Source organism: Mus caroli, unplaced genomic scaffold, assembly GCF_978045245.1.
Source record: "Mus caroli unplaced genomic scaffold, Mus_caroli_1 scaffold_1, whole genome shotgun sequence".
Classification (NCBI taxonomy): Eukaryota; Metazoa; Chordata; class Mammalia; order Rodentia; family Muridae; genus Mus; species Mus caroli.
The window spans coordinates 180,444,275-180,467,763 of NW_028227256.1; the positions used below are offsets into that span (position 1 = coordinate 180,444,275).

The window sequence follows — 23,489 nt, forward strand, 5'->3', positions numbered from 1 at the left end:
AGGTAATGCTTGCTTAATGCCTTGTTTGCATTCCAGAGTCCAACACCAGCACTTGGGTGTCGTATTTTTCTTCAATTAGAATTTTAAAATACTTAATTTATATACAAAAAAGAGGTCATTTGTTTATTTCTATTGTACTGGGGATTGAACCAGTCTGAATTGGGCATACCAGACAGGAGTGGTACCACTAAGCAATACCAGAGCCCTCCCTCCTTTCAAAATTCATTTTAAGATAGAATCTGACTAAGTTGCACAGACAGGCCTTAAACTCACTCTGTAAGCTGGGTGGGCCATGTTCTCCTGCTCCTTCTGCCTCCGATTTCCCTGAGTGCTGGGATTACACTTGTGTACCAAAACACAGAGCTGAAAACAACTTCTTTTTCATAGGATTCTTATGATAATTTTTGAGAAGCACATTTAAAAAACAAAGTGTAGCAGTATCTCTAAACAATACTTCAGAGTTGCAACACTCCTCCACTGACACCCATTACAGTCTTCCATTCTGCTATAAAATGCCCATTTTCTTCATGATGCTTCAAAGTCCCAACTAGAGTGTGCCATCGTTCCATCAGAATATTCTACCATCCCATAATGGTGTTCTACTGCCCCATCATAGTGCTTAACTATCCCATCCCAGTGTTCCACCATCCCATACCAGTGCTCCACACCATCTGATTCCAGTGCTCTACCATCCCATCCCAGTGCTCCACCATCTCATCCCAGTGTTTCACACCATCTCATCCCAGAGCTCTACCATCCATCCCATCCCAGTGCTCTACCATCCCATCCCAGTGCTCCACCATCTCATCCCAGTGTTCCACCATCCCATCCCAGTGCTCCACCATTTCATCACAATTATTTACTGGCCCATCACCATGTTCCATTGTTTCATCATAATCCTTGACTTTCTTATCCCAATGCTCTATTGTCCCATCCTATTGTTCTATTGTGTCATCCCAGTGCTCTACTGTCCCGTCACAGTGCTCCACATCTCATCATCATGCTCCACTGCTCCATCACCATACTCCATTGTTCCTTATAATCCTTGACTTTCTTATCACCGTTTCCCATTGTCTCATCCCATTGTTCTACTGTGCCATCACAGTGCTCCAGTGACCCACGACAGTGCTCCAGTGTCCCATCATAATGCTCTGTTTTCCTGACTCCACGACGACAGTGCTCCAGTGTCCCATCATAATGCTCTGTTTTCCTGACTCACCATAATGCTCCACCAAATTATCATAGTGCTCCAATGTTCTACCACAAAGTGTGTTCACCTCATCACAATGTTCTGTCCATTGCTTCATCATAATGTTCCACTATCCCACGATAGTGCTCCATGGTCCTATCCCTGGGCAACACTGTGCTATCAGTGTTCCATTGTCCCATCACAATACCCCATTGTTTCATCACACTTATCCTTCTATCCCAGTGTAGACCTGTCTCATCCCAGTTCTCTGTCCCATTGCAATTCTCTACTGTCCCACCACAGTGCTCCATTTTCCCATTATAGTGATCCAGTGTTTCATCATAGTGGTATTATCTCAATGATTCGTTTACGAATCACGATGTGCATCTTTTTCATCACAATGCTCAGTCCCATTATAATGTCCCACTATCCCATGATGGTGCTCCACTGTCTGATGATGGTGCTCCAATGTCCCATCAAAGCACCCCATTCCCATCACAATGCTTCATCATCCAATCAAAATTCTTCACTGTACTATCGGGAAGCTCCACCGTGCATCAAACATGACTGCAATGCTGCACTGTCTTGACACATCCATCCCTTATATCAATCACCCCAGTGTTCTGTCTTTCACAGTGCCACACCGTCCCATTGCAGTGCTTTATTTCCTCTTTGTAATACTCCACTGTCCCATCCGAGTGTTCATGTCCCATTATGGTTCTCTATTGTCCACCACAGTACCTCTGTCTCATATCAGTGCTCTATTGTTCCAAACAACGCTCTCAAAGCACAGTGCTTCCTATGAACAAACTCTCACAATGTTTTAAAACTCTACCACACTGTTATACCTTCCCTGTATAATATTCCATAATAGTGATCTACCATTCCATCATAGTGCTCTACTACCTTATCATAGTGCTCCATGGTTCCATCACAGTGCTCCACTACCTCACAACAGTGCTCCACTATCTCATCACAGTGCTCCACAGATCCATGATTGTACTCATTTAAGCCATCACAGTAGTCCACTGTCATACCTCAATGCTCCTTTGTCCCTATCGTAGTCTTCTACTTGCCATGGCATCTCCTCCTCTGTCCTTGCATTTTGACCAGTGCATGTCCCAGAGTATCTGATGTCTCTGTGGCATTGAGCTAAGTGGCTGTCACACAAGAAGGTACATTTTTGTATCATAACTCATTTGGTGCCTGGCTTTAGATGTTCTACCCAACTACCCTAAAGAAAATGGGGAATATACTGGCTCACAGAAAGGAGATTGCTCTGTTGGCATTGGTGGAGCTGGTATCTGTGGATCTAAATGTTCCTGGCATACCTTCTGACCATCTTCCATCTCTGCTAGTTTGTATGAGTTGGCTGTTATCCCTTGCATGGAAGAGAAGATCCATGAGATGGGGAATCTGACCACCACTGGTCTCCCATCCTCCCCAGTAACTTTGACTTTATAGATGTCCTGGGAGGCTTCTGATATGATGGTTGGGATGGTCACCCGCATACTGGGCCAGTTGCTGCAGACAGAAAGGTAAACTTCCTTATAGCCAACCCACTCTGGGGCCTGGACCCACTGTTAGGATGGTGAGCACTATACAAGCTGCAGAGAAGACTTTTCAAAAGAAATGGGAAGTGGCTCTTGGTAGACAGTATAAAAAAGAACAGTGGGACATTTAAATGTATATGTATGGGGTGGGGAGAGGGGTGTGACACAGTTTGGGCTTTCCCACTGCTAAGTCATGTCTGTCCTCTGAGCCCAGGGCCCTGGCTTCCTTCCTCGTCCAATCTATCACCCTGGCACCCCCATCCCTATTCCTTCCCTGGGGGACTCCTGTTCTCTCTTTGGATTAGTAATTAGCCAAGACTCTTTCAGTGCCTCTTCATGCTTGGCTGACGTGTGTCCTCTCTACCATTTTCACAGTTATAATTAAACTACCCAGGTATGGTTAGAGAACTAACACTTGTTTCCTTATCACCCTGGAAGGGGTCACTACCATGGAGAGAAATGGTGGCTAACAGCCCTGGGCACCACAACTCTGTGTTCCGCAGGGCATGGTGTGAAGCCGCATCCAGAGAGGGTTTGCAGCACTTTGATCTTTGACCTAAACCCTCCATCCTTGTGTTATTATTAAAGTACTTGAAAACTGATATAACTAAAGCCCAAGACTTCTTGTGGCTTTCTTCCTGGCTTCCCAGTCTCATCAACAACCAGACTGGATCAGGCATAGAACAAAGGTTTTATCCTGAAGTTGCCTTTGCGTCTTCATTTTCAAAGGCGTAAAGTTTTGTGGAAATCAACTTTCTGACATGGATGGGAAGTGACATTAAGAAATGTAGAGGTGTCTGAAGGAGCTTGCTGATCGTCAACAGTAGAAGAATGTTCTAGAAACAGTTCATAAATGGCTCCTTGATAGTAGCTGTGGAGAAAGATACACAAAGACACCTCTGCTCACTGCTACTGTACCCAGTTAGGATTTCCTGAGATGGCTGTCTCTAGTAAGCTCAGTGGCCATGACTAACTCTTCTGTCTCCTTCAGCCCCATCTGGTCTTTGCCTCTGCTCATACAGCAGGAGGAAAACATTAACATCAATGCCTTCAGAAGAAGAACATTTTATTCTCTTTAATAAATATGGACCAGAGACTTGCAGAATGTAGAAAGAAGTCAGCAAGCTTTCTGAATAACATATTGTAATGTTTATCCAAAATTTAAATCTATTGGATTGGTTTTCTTTCCTTCTCTTCCCTCCCTCCCTCCCTCCCTCCCTCCCTCCCTCCCTCCCTCCCTCCCTCCCTCCCTCCCTCTCTCTCTCTCCTTCCCTCTCTCCCTCACAGCCTGCCTCCCTCCTTCCCTCTTTCTTTGTCACTCCCCCTTCCTTCTTCCTTACCTTTTATTTTGGGTTGGAGAAAATACCAAATTCCCTAGCTCCCCACCGTCCTCAGCACATAAATGTTCCTCAGTTGACACACTGGCTCTTCCTTTTATATTTCACTGTCATGTGCCTGGTGTGCTCGCATCTCTGTGTGGTCACTTCCCCTCATCCCTTTCCTCTATTGACCTGCATTTTCTCTTCCCCTCTCTGGAATTGATATCTTAGTCATCTCTGTTTTATTTATTGAATAGAGTTTTATATTCTGTATTCATGTTTCCAAAAGAGACTGAGTGAGACATTTCATGTCTCTAAAGATAATCGAAAGCCCAATAGTGATGACATAACCTCATCACCCTCTCAGATGGAGCCCTGGCATTGATTTTCTTCTGTGAGCCAGTGCTTTCCCCCATGGGCAGGGCCTGGATTCCTGGGGCAGAGATGGGCATATGCGCTCAACAGTAATTGAGAGAGGTGTCAGCCACCTTAAGACATCTTCTGATCTGTAACATCCTCCCAGGACTGGGGTGAAGTAGATCAATTTGCTAGGTCCGCATGCTTACTTTTAATGAGCAACTGGGGAGGCTTCTGCAAGCACAAAGGACTGAGTCTGCTCACTGATGCTGGAGAGCCCAGGGTCAGGCCTCCAGGGGGTAGAAGAAACTGCAGGCGCCAGTCTCATGCTCCCCAGTGGGGGTAAGTGGGACGGATAAGTTAGGTTCTGGGGTCTCTTCTTCCTTTTGCTGTTGCCTCTTTCTGCTTCTGTCTCCAATGACCTCATCTTCTGATCCACTGTGACCCTTCACCTTTCTCTTCTGAGCAAAGGTGCCGGGGACAAGCGTTAACATTTGCTAGGAGTTTGACATGCTGAGTTACTAAACGATATTCATATTGGCTATTATTCCAGAACATGAAAGAATTCTACACTATACGCTCAGTTCCATTCACCCTCACTTACCTGTTTCCTTCCTGTAGGGCTGGCACCCCAGCCACTTAGCAATTTCATATCATAGACCAATTGCTACAAATACACAAAAGGTCACTTTGCCTGATTCTTTGTCCCTATCACGTTCCTTAGGCACCCCCCCCTCATCTTTTACGACATGACCCCCTCATCTTTTACGACATGAACGAAGCACAAACATTGTAATTTCAAAACAAAACTGATAATTCTCAACAGAGTTGAACTTGAACATTGTTACCGTTTTTTAGAAACACTATTCTGAGATCAAACTTACGGCTTCACTGAGATGCCACCGGGGTCATGTCACAAGCAAGGTGAAGGTCATTTACAATACATCATCCCACTTCTCTAGGTGAAGACTTGTCAGGATGGTTTTTAAATTTAGTATATTCTGGTTTTATGTGCTTATATAGAATATAGCTTAGTGCGGCACTTTTCCATCCTTCAAGAAGGAAATATAGTTCTCAGCCATAAAAAGTACAGGTGAGTCTCTGAGTCTCCAGGGAGACAATCTTTTCATCCCAGGAGGAAATGATGTATGGGCTCAGGTTACGGGCTTCTCTCTCTAGGCTCAGTCTTGGCTGAGCAGCCTGAGTTTGGATGTGCAAGCTATCTCCCGCAGTGTGGTAGATTCCCATGCAGAGGGCTCAGGCTGAAATCCATCTGTGTTGCTTTAGTATATTCCACAGGTCCCACCGTTTGTGCCCCACTGGAAGCATGGCTACTTGCTTCCTTCTTGTGGCTCAAATTTTGAGGGAGTCCTTTGGAAACCTAGAGAGGAACTTTTCATCATTGGCCAACCATGATGGTTAGGTTTCTGTGTTCTCCCGGGTGCTTCAGGAACCCCTATCTCAGACACCAGGTCAAGGTGCATGGTTGGTTCAGGACACAGGTACAGAGGCTCTGGACCACATGAGGACACACTGATAGAGCATTGAGTACTGGCAATGCGATGTCTCAGTCCTTAGAAACTGGGGATGCTGATGAACAGGAGATGTGGATGCAGGCTGGGGGCGGGGCAGCGAGGGTGAAGCTTCAGTATAAACTCAGGTCCTTTACATTCAGGGAGCTTTGGGGCTTTATTGGAAGGCCTGGCAATTACATCTGGGACTGTCGCTCAGAGATGTGTACTGTCAGTCCTTGAGAAACCAGATCTCACTGTCCAAGGACCAGAAGCAGGGTCCACAAGAGCCTTTCCTCCTTCATGGAATCTGTGGCACCTGTTCACAGGAGATAACACAGTTCCACGAGGCTGCCACAATTCCACAAACTCTTTAATGATCATGCGTTTTTGGATGCTTTCTCCCGCCCCATCCCTTCCTGTCACCTCTTGACTGAAATCCCTGGAGCATTACCCCAGCCCCCACCTCCAGCTATCTCCCTCCCACCACCCGGCTTTATTTTCTTTATGGCATTTACCACCACCAGGCATGTTGTTTATTAATGGTCTTCCTCACTAAAATGTCTCATGCAAGATGTCAAAGATTATCTTTGACACGTACACTTAGGGCCAGGAGTCACACTTGGTCCAGAGTAGCTACTCAGTGACCACTTGTGAGATGAGTTTGTACAGGAAGTCTTTAGTTACTTTTGGGTGACAACTCTTCCTCTGCCTCCCTGTTCAGGGCTTAGTTTTCGTCCTCTCTCCTTCCTTTCACCCTTTCTGCTCTTGTGAACTGTGCTTAGGATAGCTACCCAGCCTAAAAATGCCTCTAACACTCTCCTGCATTTTGATATTAGAGTTGCTTACGGTTGGAAAGCTGTCCTCACTTTCCAGGGAGACACTGAACTATCCTGTGTTTGACATGCGCTGTACTTTAAGAACCCACACGCCCCTTGAGGCTCTCAGATCTCCCACTAGCTTCACAGCTTTATCCACTTTCCAGCCAGCTTTGGAGGGGGCTTTAAGCAGAGCTGTCCCTGGCTTTAACAGTGGCTGGAGCAAACTTGCTGATCTGAACATCATTTTCTTCCATGGTCCTCTTAGCATTCAGTATTTCCCTATCATACCTGTCTTACAGCATTTTCCTGTATTCTTGTTATTCCAAAAGGCATTATCATTAAACACAGTGAGTAAGCTAGACACTGTATGATGTATTTACGTAAACCCCCGAATGTATATACCTAATGATGTTCCTGCCCTGGTGAGTCAGTTTCATTTTTATAATCTACTAAGACATTCTTTCCCTCTCAATAAAGTTAAAGGTCTGATTTGTGGTGGTGATGGTGGTGGGGAGGAACTCCCTAAATTGTTTTATGCCAGAGAGTCTGATTTCTTCAACAATAGCTCAAATCAAATGAGAGTTGGTCTACAGGGCTTCCCACGCAATTCTAGGCATTCTCTCTTCTCTCGCTCTTTCTTTTCCTCGCCAGTGATACGATAGAAAACAAAGCATGATGGTCTTGCATTCACACAGGGCCTGCTACCCCTTTCTGGTTTTCTTCCCCACTTTTTTGTGACATTAAGCCTGGGGTGCTCTACAGCTCCTGGAAGCAGAGCCCCCTCCCCCACTCCCTGGCTCAGAATTGTCCTTGGGCAAATGCCTTTACTCATTGTAGCTGCCCTCCACGCTGCGATGCCTCACACAACTGTGGATCTGCTGTCAAGCCTCAGAAGCCTTTCCTGAGTCACCATGGGAACCAGGAGTGGAGGTGTGAGGCGACCTGTGGGGCAGCAGAAGTGGATTATTTAGTGCATGTTATTATGATATGTAGTACAGCCGGAAAGAATTATTTTGAGGACATAAAAATTATAGCTGCTCTGAGGGAATAGGCTCCTGCCACCCAGGAAAACACCATGGGGACTCAAGGCTGATTTTTAAAAGTAGCTGTCCTCTCAAGGTGACCGTAGTATTCCATGTCCCATAGAGAATATGGCACTGGGCCCTTGAGGATTTCTGGGCATGTACAAAATGTAGAATTGACTCTTTTCTTACTTCTGGATCAATGATATCCTTCTGTAATGAAGCTCTGGGATTTACATGAGACGCTAGATAGACCCTTCATTTGCAGTTGCAACTGAAGAGGTTGTTTGATGGTGGTGGTCCAGGTTGGTGGGAGATGCTTCTCAGGGGTAGGAAACACGTGATTTACCCGACATACTCACTAGTCAGAGTCAGGAAGTCATAGCCTTTCATTCATTTGGCTGAGTCGTAGGTTTCTTTCTCATGGTAGGAAACACACAATGAGACAGTCCCTGTCTCTTCTCCTCTGGCCTGCAGGCAGCTGGCGGAAGATTCTTGGCAGCTGCAATCTGAAGAAGCCCCTTCACCTAGAACAACATGGTTAGGGCGCTAAGATGAAGTAGGGGAGGGCAAACAGGAAGTAAGGAGCTCAGAGACCACACAGGGGCCAGATCATGCCCAGCCCTGATCGTGTGTGGAGAATTTGAAAATTCTGGTTATTCCTAAGAATAATGGGGAGCCACAAAGTCTGTAAGCAGAGATGTGTGTGGGCAGATGTGGCGTGTGGCGAATGGGAATCCCAGGCAGGACACACCTGCAATATGAGAGACCCTCACTGCCTGCAGATAACCATGGCTCCATAGCGTAAACCAGAAGCCCTCATTTCATAGCAAACCATTTCTTTAAAAAAAATGCGATTAGCACATCATTTTGATAAATGGTATAAGAGATGATAAAACATTTTCTCATAGCTCACCATACTCAGGAAATAATTGCACACAAGGCAAGGGCACAGCACTCTCGGTGCCTCATTTGTACTGTCAAAGCAAGATCTTGGAAGCACTGGCAACTCTGGGTTCCTCCAAGATTTCCCTTCACCCCTTAGCACTCAAACTACCCCATCTCAGGTGCCTGTCCTGTCTGCAGCTGCAGAGATTTCTCTTCCTTCGCTGGAGCTCGGGTCTGTGGCCAACAGCACAGTCACTTCACCAGCCTCTCCCAGTCCTGCAAATGTAGCAAGCCATTCATTGCCACTATATCAGTCTACGTGTGCTACTGTAACAAAATACCACAGGCTGGGCAATCCACCAATCACAGAAATGCATGTGGCTGAACAGTCCAGATCAAAATGCTACAGACTTGATGATGCCATTGCCTCCAGAGCAAAGTTCTGTTGCTGTGAACACCATGTCCTTACACAGTAACAGGCAGCAAGGCAAAAATGTGGCGAGCCCTGTCAACTCTTGGGATTACCCACTGTGAGGTCCAGCCTCTCAAGGTTTGGTTTCCTGTGAATGAGCTCCAAGATGGGGGTACGTTCCATGTGAATCCTGAAGGAGACACAGACCTTCAGACCATGGCAGTCACTTTGCTACCCTTTGGCCTTGGATTTGCAGATGTGCTTGCTGGCTTGGTTGGTAGTTAGGAGAGGTAGTGGTGCTTGACTGTATTTTTGTGTTACGATAGCCTTTGCGATTCCTTAACTATACCTCAGTAGTGAATATTTAGAGAAAGGGTCCCTTAGCGTTGCAGTAAGTGCAGATTGCTGGGGAAATGGGATTCCAGAGGCCTCTAGGGCAAAAATCAAAAGTTTCTGGCCAGCAGTTGGATGTGAGGAGGGGGAGGGAAGAGCAGAGCTGCTCCAAGGCTGGATACAACTGTGGTGGCAATGTTGATTACAAGGGTAGGGAAGACTGAGTGGGGGCAGGCACTGGCAGATGGGAGTCAGACTATGGTTCTCTTTCTGTATAAACTGGGGTGACTCAGGAAGACCCCAGCAACTAACTACTGTCATTATAAGTTTTGTTTACTTACAGGTAGCAGATACTCCATAAATGTCCGCTGATTCACACTTTGGGACTCCTCATGTTTGGGTTAATTGTTGGATGATAATAGAGAATAATGGGAGTGCTTATTGAGGGGTTCACAGGTGTCAGGGCATCAAGCTTTGCACATCTTACCTCATTCTTATCTCCCTAGTAACCCTAAGGGGTAGTGACTGTTTCATGTGTCTGCCCCGTAAGTAGATGCTATTATGTGAGGTAGGCGCTTGGTGAGCTCAGTCTTGATGGGGACAGGGCGTGTTCTGGCAGCAGGTGGAAAGAGGAGATGGAAAGAGGAGGTAGAAAGAGGAAAGAGGTGGAGGAGAGGCCGAGAAGCAGTGGTCTGTGGTAGGTGCAGGGGAGGCACCAGCCCCGAAGTCCCTGGTTCCCTTTGTGCAGAGATGTAAGGCACCTATTACAAATGGTCATGGTGGTTCTGGCTCCAGCCTCCAGCCCTCCAAAGAGAGGCAGCAAGCTCCTCCCTCAGCTGCATACTGACTGGCTGACCTCAGGGATCACTTGGCCCATCAGGGCCTCAGCTTTACTCATCTGCAAATGGGTATCCAAGCTGCAATCCACCTGTTTTTGTGCCCAGAGAGGACAGGAAAGTGTCATCCCATCGTCCTTGTGCGCTCCAGCAGTGAGGGAGTGAGGCCTGAGAGTGCGGGACCTGCTGGAGGGGGAAGGGCTGAGCTAGATTGAGTTTTCCTCATCTTTATTTTGTAGAAACTTGTTGGGGAACCTTTGTATACCCCCCCATTCAGAATGTACTTCAGCAGGATTTATGGGGTGCAGGAGACTCTCAGATATGCAAGGTGCATTCATCCCTAAGGATTTTATTGTTTGTTTGTTTGCTTTTTGCAGGCTGACAGACATGTAGGGAAAGGGCATTTTATAGGTGATTCAGCAGGTGTGTGGTGACAGGGTGACCCACTTAGAGCAGAGCCCCAGTGAGGGGCTCACAGGAGCTTATCTTTGTCTCCATATTGCTCCTTCAGGGAAGGCAAAGTTACCCTCAGACGCTTGCAGGCATCCCCCAGTCCCCCATGATTCAGGACACATTGAAGATACTGTTTGCCCTATAGAGGTCGTCGGATTTTCCATTTTGAGCAGAGAAGTTGTTGTTGACTGAGAGAGACTTCACTAAAGTACCTAAGTGCATAGCAAGTTGACTCCTTAGTAAACTTCTTAGTTCCTAGATTGAGCATGAGGACATGTTTGACATCTCAAACTGCTTTGATCTCCTGTAAGAACCCTGGCCAGAGACCTGGGAAACTAAATTTACTCTCATCTGGTTTATAACTCTGTCCAATTCAATAGCTGAAACCATATTTCCAGCATAACTCGGTCCCTTTAGGGGTGAGTGCCCCTCTGCCCTTCTCTCTCCAGATGGTGTAGAGTTTGTGGGTCTGAATGGCCTGGGTGACTCTGTGGGGACCTTCTGCTTGTGTCCCTTGCTTGCATTGAGCAGTACTCTCCTGTCCTTTTTCTTCTGAGGCTACAGAAGCTGAGATGGTTCTGCAGAGCCAGCTAGGAGTTCCTGTCTACTTGTGACTCAATCCTGTTCTAACCCAGGAGTTGCCCAGGTCCAGGCAGAATTCGTCCTTTCCATGTTGTTTTCTCTGAGAACCAGCTGGGGCAGAGGCAAAGGGGCCCTGGGTCTTCCGCACACTTTGCCACAGCCAGCTGCTTCGTCCCTGATCCGGGAGTTTGGAAACTTCACCTCCCTCTTTCTTCCTGCTTCTCTTGAGCTGCATCGGCAGATGGGGTCAAGGAGAAAGATGTTGGTCACTCATAGGGGAAGTCTAATCAAGGTACTCACTTGGGCTCCACAAGCACCATGCTTTCTGGTTCGTGCAACTCATGCTCACATTCTGTGTCATCTTCATACATGTCCTTGCCATTCAACTAGAGATATTTAGTCATACACCACCTAATGACAGAGGCAGATTTTGAGACATTGGCTGATATGCCAGTTTTGCCTACTTACTAACTACTGGTACAGGCAATCCCTTGATGTCATTAGAAGATGTTGCTTGCAAATGTGCAAAGCTAATGCCAGGGTAAAAGGGGATAAAGTTTAGAGTAAATTCTACAAGTAGGAGTTCACTCTCATGATAAAAACAATTACAGTATAGTAAATAACAAACTATAACATAGTCATTTGTTATCCTTATCAAATATTGTGTTTTGTGTATAATTACCCATGTTAAGCTTTTATAGGACCAGCCGGCCTCCGCAAACAGGCCTAGTGGGTTGCATTAGGGCTATAATGGCTTCAGTGTCACTAGATGAGAGAATTTTTCAGTTCCATTATAATCTTAGGGGTCCCCATCAAATATGTAGTCTGTGGCACTTGAAAAACAATATATGTTTTTATATCTGTTATAAAACATGTAAGATGTGTAATATAATTTTCATATAAATTTCATAAATTCTGTACTTACAGATATAAAAAAATATGGAAAGCATATATGTTTTATGCCTGAAAAAGAGCATGTCATTTTATGTATTTTATAATGAATTTACATACACACATGTGTATATTAGTACCAAGATACTATATACTTAATATCAAGATATTTGATACTTAGTATCAAGATATTGACCCTTTACAAAAGCTGTGGGATACAGACCTATTTTATAGATGAAAACTCTGAGGTTCACAGGAGTCGAGTAACCACTTCTGACCAACCTGCATGGATATGCTACCGGGAGGTGATATGTCTTAAGAAGCAGGTGACAATAATCTTAGAGTTGACACATGTCATGGAGACGCCAAAGGCCAGAGCTGAGCTACCAGACTGACCTGGGGAGAGGGCAAAGATGAAGGGTGACCTTAGAGGAGAGCCCAGGCTGCAGGGGTTCTGGATTGTCTAGCTTATCTCTGTTCACAGGAGTGAGAGATAGCATCTCTGTTGTTTGAGTAGAGCCATGAATTACATCACTGTGTGGCTTGACGGGTCTACCGGAGGTCAAGAGGCCAGCCACCCACATCCTGGCAGACCCGAGAGACTACCGCACACTAAGAATACTCAGAGAAATGCATATCAGAAGCTGTTGGTGTAGCTGCCAGAGGTAGAGGCAAGGTAGGGACTTCCTGGAGCTGAGAAAATTTTCTTTAATCAGAGAAGGCAGGCCTGAGAAAAAGCAAGGGGAAGCAGAAGGTAGGTCTCAGAAAACTCTAATGGTGTCAGGCAGAGGCCTAGCAGGAGAGTTATCATTAGTGACATTTACAATATTAAGCAGTTGTATAGAACTGTGGAGGGAAGTCATTCTGTCTGTCCTCCTACCAGTGTGGGGAAGCTTTCCTCAGACACCCCCCCCCCCCCCGCTCTGTGTGTGTGCGCATGCACACACATGCATGTTTGATTCCCCTTCCTTTGGATGTTTGGCAATATCTACATCAAATTTTGCTCATCACACAGGGGAGGGATGCTGCTATTGGCACCCATCAGCTACAAGTCAGGTACACTGCTCAACATTCAGGACGACCCCAACCATAAAAAATACTCATTCCATAATGCCAGCCATGTTGTAGCCGAGCTCTCTATGCTAGTTCATGACACTTCTATCATAAGAGCGTTGCTCAGCAAGAGCAGCTCTGATCTAAGCCTGGTTCTTATCTCACACAGTATCGACACATACCGTGTTGAGTTTCTCTGTTGGAGAAACCTGCAACATAGGCTGAACTGTAGAACCCCCTTGATGGTCCAAGTACGTGACCTGTAGGACTTGTGTTCAAATCACTTCTGACAGCGCCATCCTGAGGTGGTGCAACTGTGTGCTGAGATCTGGGTGGAGTCCTCTATCCACTTGCCACCAGCATCCAGGTGAGGCAGAGCCTAACCAACCAAAGCAGAAGCAGCCAGAAGCATATGTGTTCTAACACAGTCAAACTGACATGAATGAAATGCAGCAGGCTTGAAGAGGCATGTTCACCAATAGGAGGGAGGAAGGATGCTTCCGAGATTGCCGGGCAGTGAAGTGCCAAGCTAAATTAGTGCCCTGTGTGTAAAAACATTTGAGCAGTCTTATGGAGGGAGAGCAGGCAAAGGGTGCCTTAACTGTGATAAAATACTGTAGATGCTTTTTTTTTTTAAACAAGCATTTGTTAGTGGGGTCAAAATCTTTGGATTGCATCTGAATGTGTAATCAGGGAGACTGTTTCTTTTGGCTATTTTCAGCTTGCTAGGGTGCCTCCATTTCTAGTGAGAGTGAATGGGAGGGAAGGAAGTAGAAACTAGCCAATCAAGGGTATAATGACTCTCCCTGTTCTAGGTTCTTGTCTCTTTGGAACACGTAGTCCTCCTTCGGTTGTCCTTTGTGAGAGTTATTGTACGGGGGAAATGGTTTCTTTGTCCCTTTGAAATTCATGAAAATCCCAACATGTACTATTCGGAGTAGAGGATGTAAGGAGGTGGTTGAGTTATAAGGGCCTCCACCCTTATGAATGGGATTAGTGCCTTTATAAAAGAGCCTCTGGTGAGCTTTCTTCTCCCTTCCACTATGTCAGGATGTGGTAAGACATCCCTCATCAATAAACCAAGAAGAGGGCTCTCAAAAGATACCAAGACTGCCAACACCTTGATCTTGGGCTTCCAGCTTGCAGAACTGGGAGAAACAGATTGGTGATGTTCACAAACCACCTAGTAGGTAGTGTTTTATCTCAGCATCACAAGGGGATGAAGGTGCTTCTCAAAGTCTTGTTGCTCCCCAAGATGGTAGCTCAATACAATGAAAGCCAAAATGGCTTCTCAACAGAAGGGGGACCAGATGGTTTTTGTACATCCTGGCGCTGACTGCCTCCTGAAGAGACGATGTTCTCTTGTGTGGTCTTCTCTTCTGGTTTATTAGGGCCCCACAGACCTGACTCAGCTCCCTCTGAGCACCCAGGAGCACATGAGACATCAGTTCTTCATCTGGTGTCTAACCCCTGAGACCAGTCTGCAGGGGGGTGGGCCTGGCCTTCTTTCCCCTTTGGCTCGGCCACCATGATGCCATCTTCTCCTGGTCTCTGTGCCTCAGCACTCCACATTATCATTTTTCTGCCTCCAGATTTCTGAGCTGGCAGCTGGGCATGAGGACTGCCTGGGTCGGCCTCCTCTTCAGAGTGTCTGGGCCTCTAATGTTGTCTCTCCTCCAGTCGTTGCACTTCCCAAGGTGAGGATGGCCCTCCTGCTGGCTTCCAGAGTTTGCCTTCTCCCTCTTCTCATCTCCCTGCAGTGCGGAAGCATCTCTTTCTACCTAGTGCTTGAGAAATTCCCTGAAGCTCGAGTTCTTGTAGCAATAGCTCTTGACAGCTGCAGGCTGTAGGTTTGTTTTTGTTTTTGTTTTTCATTTATCATTTACTTCTTTGTGTTTTGAGTCAGGCTCTTGCTCTATTGTCCAAGCTAGTCTCCAGCAACCGATCCTTCTGCCTCAACCTCCTGAGCAGCTGGATATACAGAACACGAATAAAACGGTGGTGTCACTGCTACTGTCTCCACATTGCTAAACGCAATTGGTCAGTGTTCAGTCATTATCATCTCAAACCTGTGTGCTATATCTGCCCTGCTGCCAACCTGTCTACTTCATGTCCCATTCTTTTGGTTGCCTGGATGCCACACTGGGATAGTTTTGCCTCTTGCCCTGGCCCTAGCAGTTACTTCTCAGCCTTTTCTTTCCCACGAGGAACTGCAATTTGCTGAGCTGTAATTTAATGGCCACATTCTGTGTTCTAGCTGTTACAGATCCCAGGTGATCAGTTAGTACCCATTCCAGTGGGGAATCAATCAGTAACACTGCCAGTGCATAGATGATGAGCCGAGGCTCGGGAAGGTGCTGCCTCTTCTTGGGTCCACACAGCTAGTAAATAGCAGAGACCGGAGTCATACCTACATCTTATGCTATATTCCCATTAAGGGAACTGTACCCCCTCACTAAAGTCAACCTGTAAAGGCTCTGGGAACCTCTTTCCCTCTGGCGTTTTCAAAGATGCAGCCCCAGCCTTGAGTAGCATTTCACATTCTTCATGAAATGCAGAGCCGCAAATAACCAGTATCCCTCTCTGTTGACTCATTATCTTCAGTCAGTCTCCCTTGAAAAGCATTGTACTTGGGTAGGTATCGTGTTTTGAACATGAGAAGTTTGTCTTAAAAAATGTTTTTGGGTGTGTGTGCTTGCATGGATTTATGTGCATCACATGGGTGCAGAAGCCCACTGAGGCCAAACGAAGGCATCGGATCCACTGGTACTAGGGTTATAGATGGCTGTGAGGCACTGGGTGGGTGCTAGGAACCGATCTCATCCTCTGGAAGAACAGTGAGTACTCCAAGCCATCTCTGCAGCCAGGAGAACTTTATCTTAAAGACAAGTTATTCCTAATCCATGATGAGAACAAGGCTCTTTGAATCCAAAGTCTGGCTCCCACTCGTGGATGGGCTTGCCCTGGTAAGTGTGTTCATATCCCTGTCCCTCTATGCTTCTGGTAAGGCCCACTCCCTCCCAAGCTTCTTCAGATGCCCACTCTCTTACCAAACAGAGATGCTCGTGGGAAAGGCATGCCTAAAGACCAACCAAATCTAGACAGCTCCTCACTGAGACTCTCCTTCCCGGCGATTCTAGACTGTGTCACGTGGCCAAGCAGAATCATCACAGTCCCTCCCAAGAGGGTTCCCTCCTGTCTCTGGAAGCATATCCATGCTTGCTGGTGCTGAGGAGTGCTTGGGCTTTCTCAGCAAGCTCCTCTTCCATGTGTCAGTTGATCGAGATTCATATGCAAATGCTAATCTCTGTAATTCCATACTCCATGATTCTCTGTGGAGGTCAGACAGACAACCCAGCCAGTGTCCCCAGAGCACAGCCAGTTCAATCAGCATATAGAATAATGTGTGTATTTCAAGTATCCCCACTTCTGATATTTTAAAGAACTCCTTTAGTAGAGTTTCTTTTAGAACCATTTTACAAGGCATTCTAATCACTTTGTTATTATCTCAGGAAAATGTTGGCTGAAAAAAACATTAACCCCTGCCTAAACAAGAGGAGATGAGGGACTCATAGTTCTTTGTGACAGGAGTCTGGAGGTGGGTGGCCCTGGGCTAGTTCTTAGAAATCCAGACACACACACTGGGCTTCTGCTCTGTTTTCCCAAGTATCTAGACTTCCAGCCCACTCTGTAGCCCTGGGTTTCTGAGATGTGTATGGATCGCCAGGCATAAGTCAGACTTCCTAGGTAAGGAGACAGGGGAAGAGCAGTAGGCAGAAAATCTGCCATGCTTCATTAGGAAAGCAGGCGCTATTATCAAATTCCCACTTCAAACTTAAGCTCTTAGGAATCCTAACCTGAGGTCACTAGCCAGGAGGTGGCTGAAGAGAAGAGAACTGTCTGTGGACACTTTCTGAGGCTTTCTTGTCTACCCCATTTGCCAACAAATTTGCCAGTGTCAATTCCAAAGCTTTTGGAACTCAGAATGATCCTCATCGATCTGGGTGCCGCGGCTTTGAGGCAGGCCCCTCAAACAAGTGTCCAAGGTGTTTTAAGCAGAAGAGTAAATGCCTGTCATTCCAAGAATGCCTTTGAAAGGAAGCACATTTGTTTGGGCACTTCAGAAAAAGCATCCTTGTCAGGAGGAGTCACTTGAACGTCATGTAGTATTTGGCAGGGATCCAAATGTCTATACCTATGGCTTTCTTTGGATCCCATTGTGCTTACTGCAGCAGCTGAGTGGGCCCTGAAAAATGTCAGGGACGAAAGAGAGAAAGAAACATTAAACTCATCCTTGGCTGGGCCGACATAGTGGATATTAGCCGTTGAGGGATGCCTTCTGGCATGGCTTCGTGTAATGTCCAGGAAGCGCTCAGGGTGTGGTGTTGCAGCAGCTTAGACTATGCGAATGTTCACATCAGAAGGGAGTCAGGGTCATACCTGTCATCATGGCTGAGCAGCAAGCATCTCTGGTTTCCCTGAGAAGTCACCTGCTTCAGAGACACCGCAGAGCAGTCATTCTGCCCCCTCCCTGGGGACTATGCCCATCTCACCTGTCACGGAGCTTTGAGTAGCCAAGCCTCTTGGTGTGATGCGGGTGTCATGTATGAGAGTTATAAGGTTTAATGCACTTCAGCCCAGACCTGGGGTCGTCAGGTGAGAACACACGTGAGGCAGGCTTATTCACTCTCAAAGGGTCAGAACGTCATTCATGAACTCCTTTGGTCATTTGCTGACATGTTTTTCTTTGTCAAAAATTCACTGGGTCGTCTCTGTCAGCTACTGGGATGCTACTGGGAGAGACTCCATGTTCCTTCTCGGCAGGAGGAGATCAGATATCAGGGATGAGAGACCCATGTCAGGCAGCCTTGGCAGAGGCTAGGAGCTCTGTGGAGGGAGGGCTTGGGAATGTAGGGTTAATTAGAGATCACTGTGGAGCCTCTCTGTGAGTGGACTTGGGGGCCCAGCTTGTGAGCTCTGATCAGCTGAGAGGGATAAGGAAGGTCTCCAAAACATACAAAGGACAAAAGAAGGGCCTTCCGAGTAGACCCCAAGTTAGTTGGGAGGCGGGTGTGAAGCATCAGAGAGACAGAGACAGACAGACAGACAGACAGACAGACAGACCAAATAATAAAAGAGATCAGGCAGGAAAAGTGATCAGGGTTCACTTTTGCTTTCCGAGGCTAACCTCACAGTGGGCAAGGAACCAGGCAGGAAGGGTGGAGTCTCTCTGGGAAAGGTTTTTATTTTGTTTCTAAGCAAAGAAAGGCAGAGCAATGACATTGTAACATGAGTTCCTAGGAGAGCTTACAAGAAGCAGCAGAGCTGAGGGGAGCCCAGTGGGGGAAGGGAAATCTGTTGTTTCCATTCTTAGGAAGTTGCTTGTTTAATGACTTACCTCCCTGCTGCAGTCTCCTATGTAAGGAGCAACATAGTGCAGTGCTCATGCAGAAACCATCTCCAGTCTCACCTTGAACTTCACCTTGAATCCCTGTGATCATCTGCGAGGTAGCATTTGTTGCGAGGGAGGTAGAGACCATGCCACTTCAAATGTCAGAAAAATTACTCAAAAAGTAACTGTGTGTGTGTGTGTGTGTGTGTGAGAGAGAGAGAGAGAGAGAGAGAGAGAGAGAGAGAGAGAGAGAGAGAGAGAGAGAAACAGAGACAGAGACAGAGAGACAGAGAGAGACAGAGATAGGAGAAGGGGAGAGAATAGTTTTGAATGTAGTCTTGAGCCTCCGGGTTTTTTTGGGTAGGGGGGGGAAGGCTAGGGGTGAAATTGTGACAGCGCTCCTGCTGGTGGTGACAGACCTTCAGACAATGGTCCTGGGTCATAGTTTACTGACTACATGCTCAAGCAGTCTGAGTGTAAAATACCAAGTGTGTTCACTCCTGGACCGTGGAAGCAACTTTATTTAGTCCTGCTATTAAGATGAGAACATAAAGTTAGGGAAGGGCCTGGAAAACATTTAAAATGTTGCCAGGCTTTTAGTCTGAAAGTACATAGGAGAGGTTGAGTATTTATTTATTTATTTATTTATTTATTTATTTATTTGAACATCTTTTATCTATTGTTTGATAATTTCATATATGTATATGTCTCTTGATCATAGCCACCCCAAAGCCACCTCCCATCCACTATTCCAAGAGTGTGGGGCTGGGGCTTCTACTCTTCCCAGACACCGACCAACACCTCCCTTCCTACCTCCATGTCCGGCCTTTTCCTTTTAGATTTAGTTTATTTTATGTACATGGGTGTTTTGCCTGCATGTGTATTTGTTCTCTACCCCTACCCCCGTGTGTGTGTGTGTGTGTGTGTGTGTGTGTGTATGTGTATGTGTGTGTGTGTGTGTAATGCCTGTGGAGGTCAGAAGAGGGCATAGAATCCCTAGAACTGAATGAAGTTAAGAAGTATTGTGAGCCACCATGTGGGTGCTGCAAACCAAACCTAGGCCCTCTGCAAGAACAGGGAGTGTTCTTAACCGCTGAGCCATCTTGCCAACATCTGCCTTTTTCTTTTTCCTTCCTTCCTTCCTTCCTTCCTTCCTTCCTTCCTTCCTTCCTCCCTTCTTCCCTGCCTTTCTTAAACAACTCTAACCCTCTGAGTCTAGCTGGTGCTGCCAGCTAAGTCGCTGAGGATCTTGTTGGCTTGACTTTGCCCAAGTCCTGCAGGAACCAGTGCAGTGGCCATGCCCTGTCTAGAAGACAGCATTTCACAGTGGTCTCCCTCTGGCTACTATGTTCTTTTGGCTCCATCTCCCACATGATGTTCTGAGCCTTGCTGGAGCAAGGATGGATATAGATGTCCTACGTAGAACTGAATGTTCAACGGTCACTTAGCCTCAGCTCTTTGACCTGTTGAGTCTGTGCTGGTGCCAACACAGAAAGGGGCCTTCTCTGGCTAAGGTTGCAATCTACCTGGAGGGCACAAGGAGGTGTTAGAGCAAGAAGAATCATATGCATGAGAAAAGCAAGGAGCTGCTTCACTAAATCCTAGACTCTGGAATCCATGGTAAAGCTGAAAAGAGGCGAGATTGGGTAGCATGGTGCCATATTGCTTTATACAGTGTGAGGGACACTAAGGACATTTTGCCCTCACACTCTGCAGAGCTGTGAGCATCTACACAGGTGTGAGCACCATTACATAGCTGGACTCTCCCACTCAGGAGGTTAAGGTAAGCATGGAGTGTCCAGGGCCTATGATTCATCAGTTAACGTTGTAGTCAGGAGTCAGTGGCGCTGTCTCGCTGTCTCGGATGTGGTTTTCAGGGGCCTAGGAGGTCCGTCTCACACAGGAGGGGGTTTTCTATTTGCTTTTAAATATACTCAGACATTCAAAGTGGCCAACACCAAGCCCTGGGATGCTTAACCTCTCTTGACTTTTATTTCATCTGCTTCAAATTATGATGATTTCATGCTAATCAATACCTCAAGGGTATTATAACCAAGGCTCTCACGGTGAACTCCGAAACACAAAAGGACCATTATCCTTCACACAGATCATACAAAAGCAACTGCCATTACCCAAGGCCATAATGGGAAAGGATCGATCACTCAGTCACCGATTACTTTTCTCCCTCCCTCCCTCCCTCCCTCCCTCCCTCCCTCCCTCCCTCCCTCTCTCCTTCCCTTGCATACCTTATATCCTGGCTGAATAATTTCACTGTTTTTCCCAACCAAATGTATTTGTTGATAACAAATGGAGCAAATGGAGGGATTTCTTTCTCGATTCCTATTTCCATTCCACTGTGTGACAGCCTAGGAACTGAAGTGCTCATTGTACAAGGGAGGCACAGTAATAAAGATGAGCAGAGCGTTTCCATGCCTGAGTAAAACCCCTCCCACTGAGGCCTAAGGAGCTGAATGTGTGTGCACTTCAGCCAGGAGGGGAGGACCTACCTGTGTGACTTAGGAGAGTGCTGTGGTACCTTTGGTCGACTATGTGCCCTCCCAAGATTCAATGGCAGCCCCCAAGCCGGGTGTGATTATGCTAAGGGGTGGGCTTTAGGCATCAGTGCTTCTCTGATAGGGCGGGAGAGTTAGCCAGGTCCTTTTGCCCATTCACGTTTCTTCCAGGCATCAAGCAGAGAGAGTGGCTGTTACCAATACCAATTCATCGTCAGCTTCTCGAGCACATACATTTCTGTTGTTTATACATAACTCTGTCGCAGGAATTCTCTTACAGCTGAAGTGTAGTCTTCAACAGACACAGAGTCTCTGGAGCGACGGGGACAGCGAGGGCCTGGCCGGATCAGTCATTGCCTCCTCTGATTCCTTGCAGGAGACTGTTGGCTTCTGGCAGCCATTGCCTCCCTCACCTTGAATGAGAAGCTGCTTTATCGAGTGGTTCCTAGAGACCAGAGCTTCCAGAAGAACTATGCCGGCATTTTTCATTTCCAGGTGTGAGTCCTTGCTTGTGACCTTTGTCACTACTTTTGTATCATAGATATTACTCCAGATCTGTGGCATCAGAAACTCTGGAAGCGCAGCCAAGTTACTACGTGAGATTATCCCTCTGGGTGATTTGGATACACACTCCATTTTGAGAACCATTCCTTTATACATCTATCCAACCATCTTCATTCTGTCTGCTTTTCCCTCCAGGCCATGGGCCAAGAGAATCACTGTGGGCTAAGGACCAGGAGATGGGTGTCTGAGTTACCCACTCTGGCTCCCTGGGTGATGTTAGAGCAAGCTCTCTTCTCCACAGACTCCAAGAAAGGCTAAGTGCTTCTTGGTGTCTGTGGCATCTCCTGTGTGCAGATGGGGCATAAAGCCTTCTCTCGGGGCATTTAAGGCTCATGAAGGTTGGAGTCTTGCTCACGGACTGCAGAAACCGCATCCGAGGATGCCACTGAAGGACCCGCTCTGCTTCTGCATGTGATCCGTGTTCTGTTTCCCACCCCTAGTTCTGGCAGTATGGAGAGTGGGTGGAGGTGGTCGTTGATGACCGGCTCCCCACCAAGAATGGACAGCTGCTCTTCCTACACTCCGAAGAAGGCAATGAGTTCTGGAGTGCTCTGCTGGAGAAAGCCTACGCCAAGTAAGTGGGAAGGTAAAGAACGAGAAGACGCCGGAGCCTCCCTGAAGGTTCTCTCCCTCTCTCCTACTCAGGGAGCCATGGCCAAGTTTCTCCCCAGCATCCAGACATCCATAGGCTATACAGAAAGCACCACTCTGAAGAGAAATGGAAATTTGGGCTAGGAATTCTAGATCTCATCTCTGGGCCTGGGGATGTAGCTCAGCAGTAGAGTGCATGCCTAGCATGCATACAAAGCCCTGGTTCAATCCATGAACTTAAATAAGTAAAAAAAAATTATTTTTTTTAAAGACTCTAGTTCTGTCTCATAAGAATATCTCTCTAGCCATTATCTTATTCTCTCTTAAGACCCAAGGTAAGACCTTAGGGCAGCATGGATGTTTAAACGATGATGATGATGAAAAGAAATGTTTTTTAACTATCAAACTCAACAAAGTTTCATTGTTCATTCCTTGAGTGACTTTTTTTTTTGATTGACATTCCAAGTTTAATGACTTTTTTCTTTGGATTAGTCTGGTTTTCAGTCACTCTGCTCTAAAACCCCAGTAACTTTCTGGCTGTGTTAGGGCACTCCTTAGCAGATACCTCCCAGACACAAGGGAGGGTACTCCATTCCTGTCTGTGCCTGGGCACCTCAGGGACCCAAGCAGTCAGGGCAAATTCTGGAAGGGTTACACTTGGTTTTGAAGTTGGGAGGCCTGGAGGGGCTGCCTAAGGATCTGTTTCTAGTAAAATCTTGGGGTATCTGTCTAAAACAGTGGTCTGTGCATGTTCTGAGGTGTCTGTCTGAAATGGAAGCCTATTCGTGTTCTGGGCTCCTCTTCACAGTTGGCCAGCGTCTTTCCCTGGTTCTCTAGTCTATATCTTGGCATTGTCCCTTTCCTACAGCCCATGGACCCTTTATTGGGGTTGCTCATGGGTGTGAATGGTGCATATTTTCTTTCGTTTTCAACAGGCTCAATGGTTCATATGAGGCTCTTGCTGGAGGCTCCACAATTGAGGGGTTTGAGGATTTCACGGGTGGCATCTCTGAGTTTTATGACTTGAAGAAGCCTCCAGGCAATCTGTACTACACGATCCAGAAGGCCCTGCGCAAAGGATCTCTGCTGGGCTGCTCCATTGATGTAAGCCTCAACTCTTTGTCTCTTTTCTCTGATGACATATTGGTTTACAATGTACAGGAAATGGTGAATCCTGGAGTGGGTGGGAACTAGGGTTGGTCACATTTT

The 23,489-nt window shown here is 46.6% G+C and overlaps 1 protein-coding gene across 1 annotated transcript in view; it reads left to right on the plus strand.

Annotated features, from left to right (window-relative positions):
- Positions 1-23,489, plus strand: part of Capn8 (calpain 8) — a 66,966-nt gene that overhangs the window by 10,347 nt on the left and 33,130 nt on the right. The window contains exons 3-5 of the mRNA XM_021159314.2: positions 21,502-21,620; positions 22,130-22,263; positions 23,216-23,384. Coding sequence (XP_021014973.1) covers positions 21,502-21,620; positions 22,130-22,263; positions 23,216-23,384 — 422 coding nt within the window. The remainder of the gene's footprint in view (positions 1-21,501; positions 21,621-22,129; positions 22,264-23,215; positions 23,385-23,489) is intronic.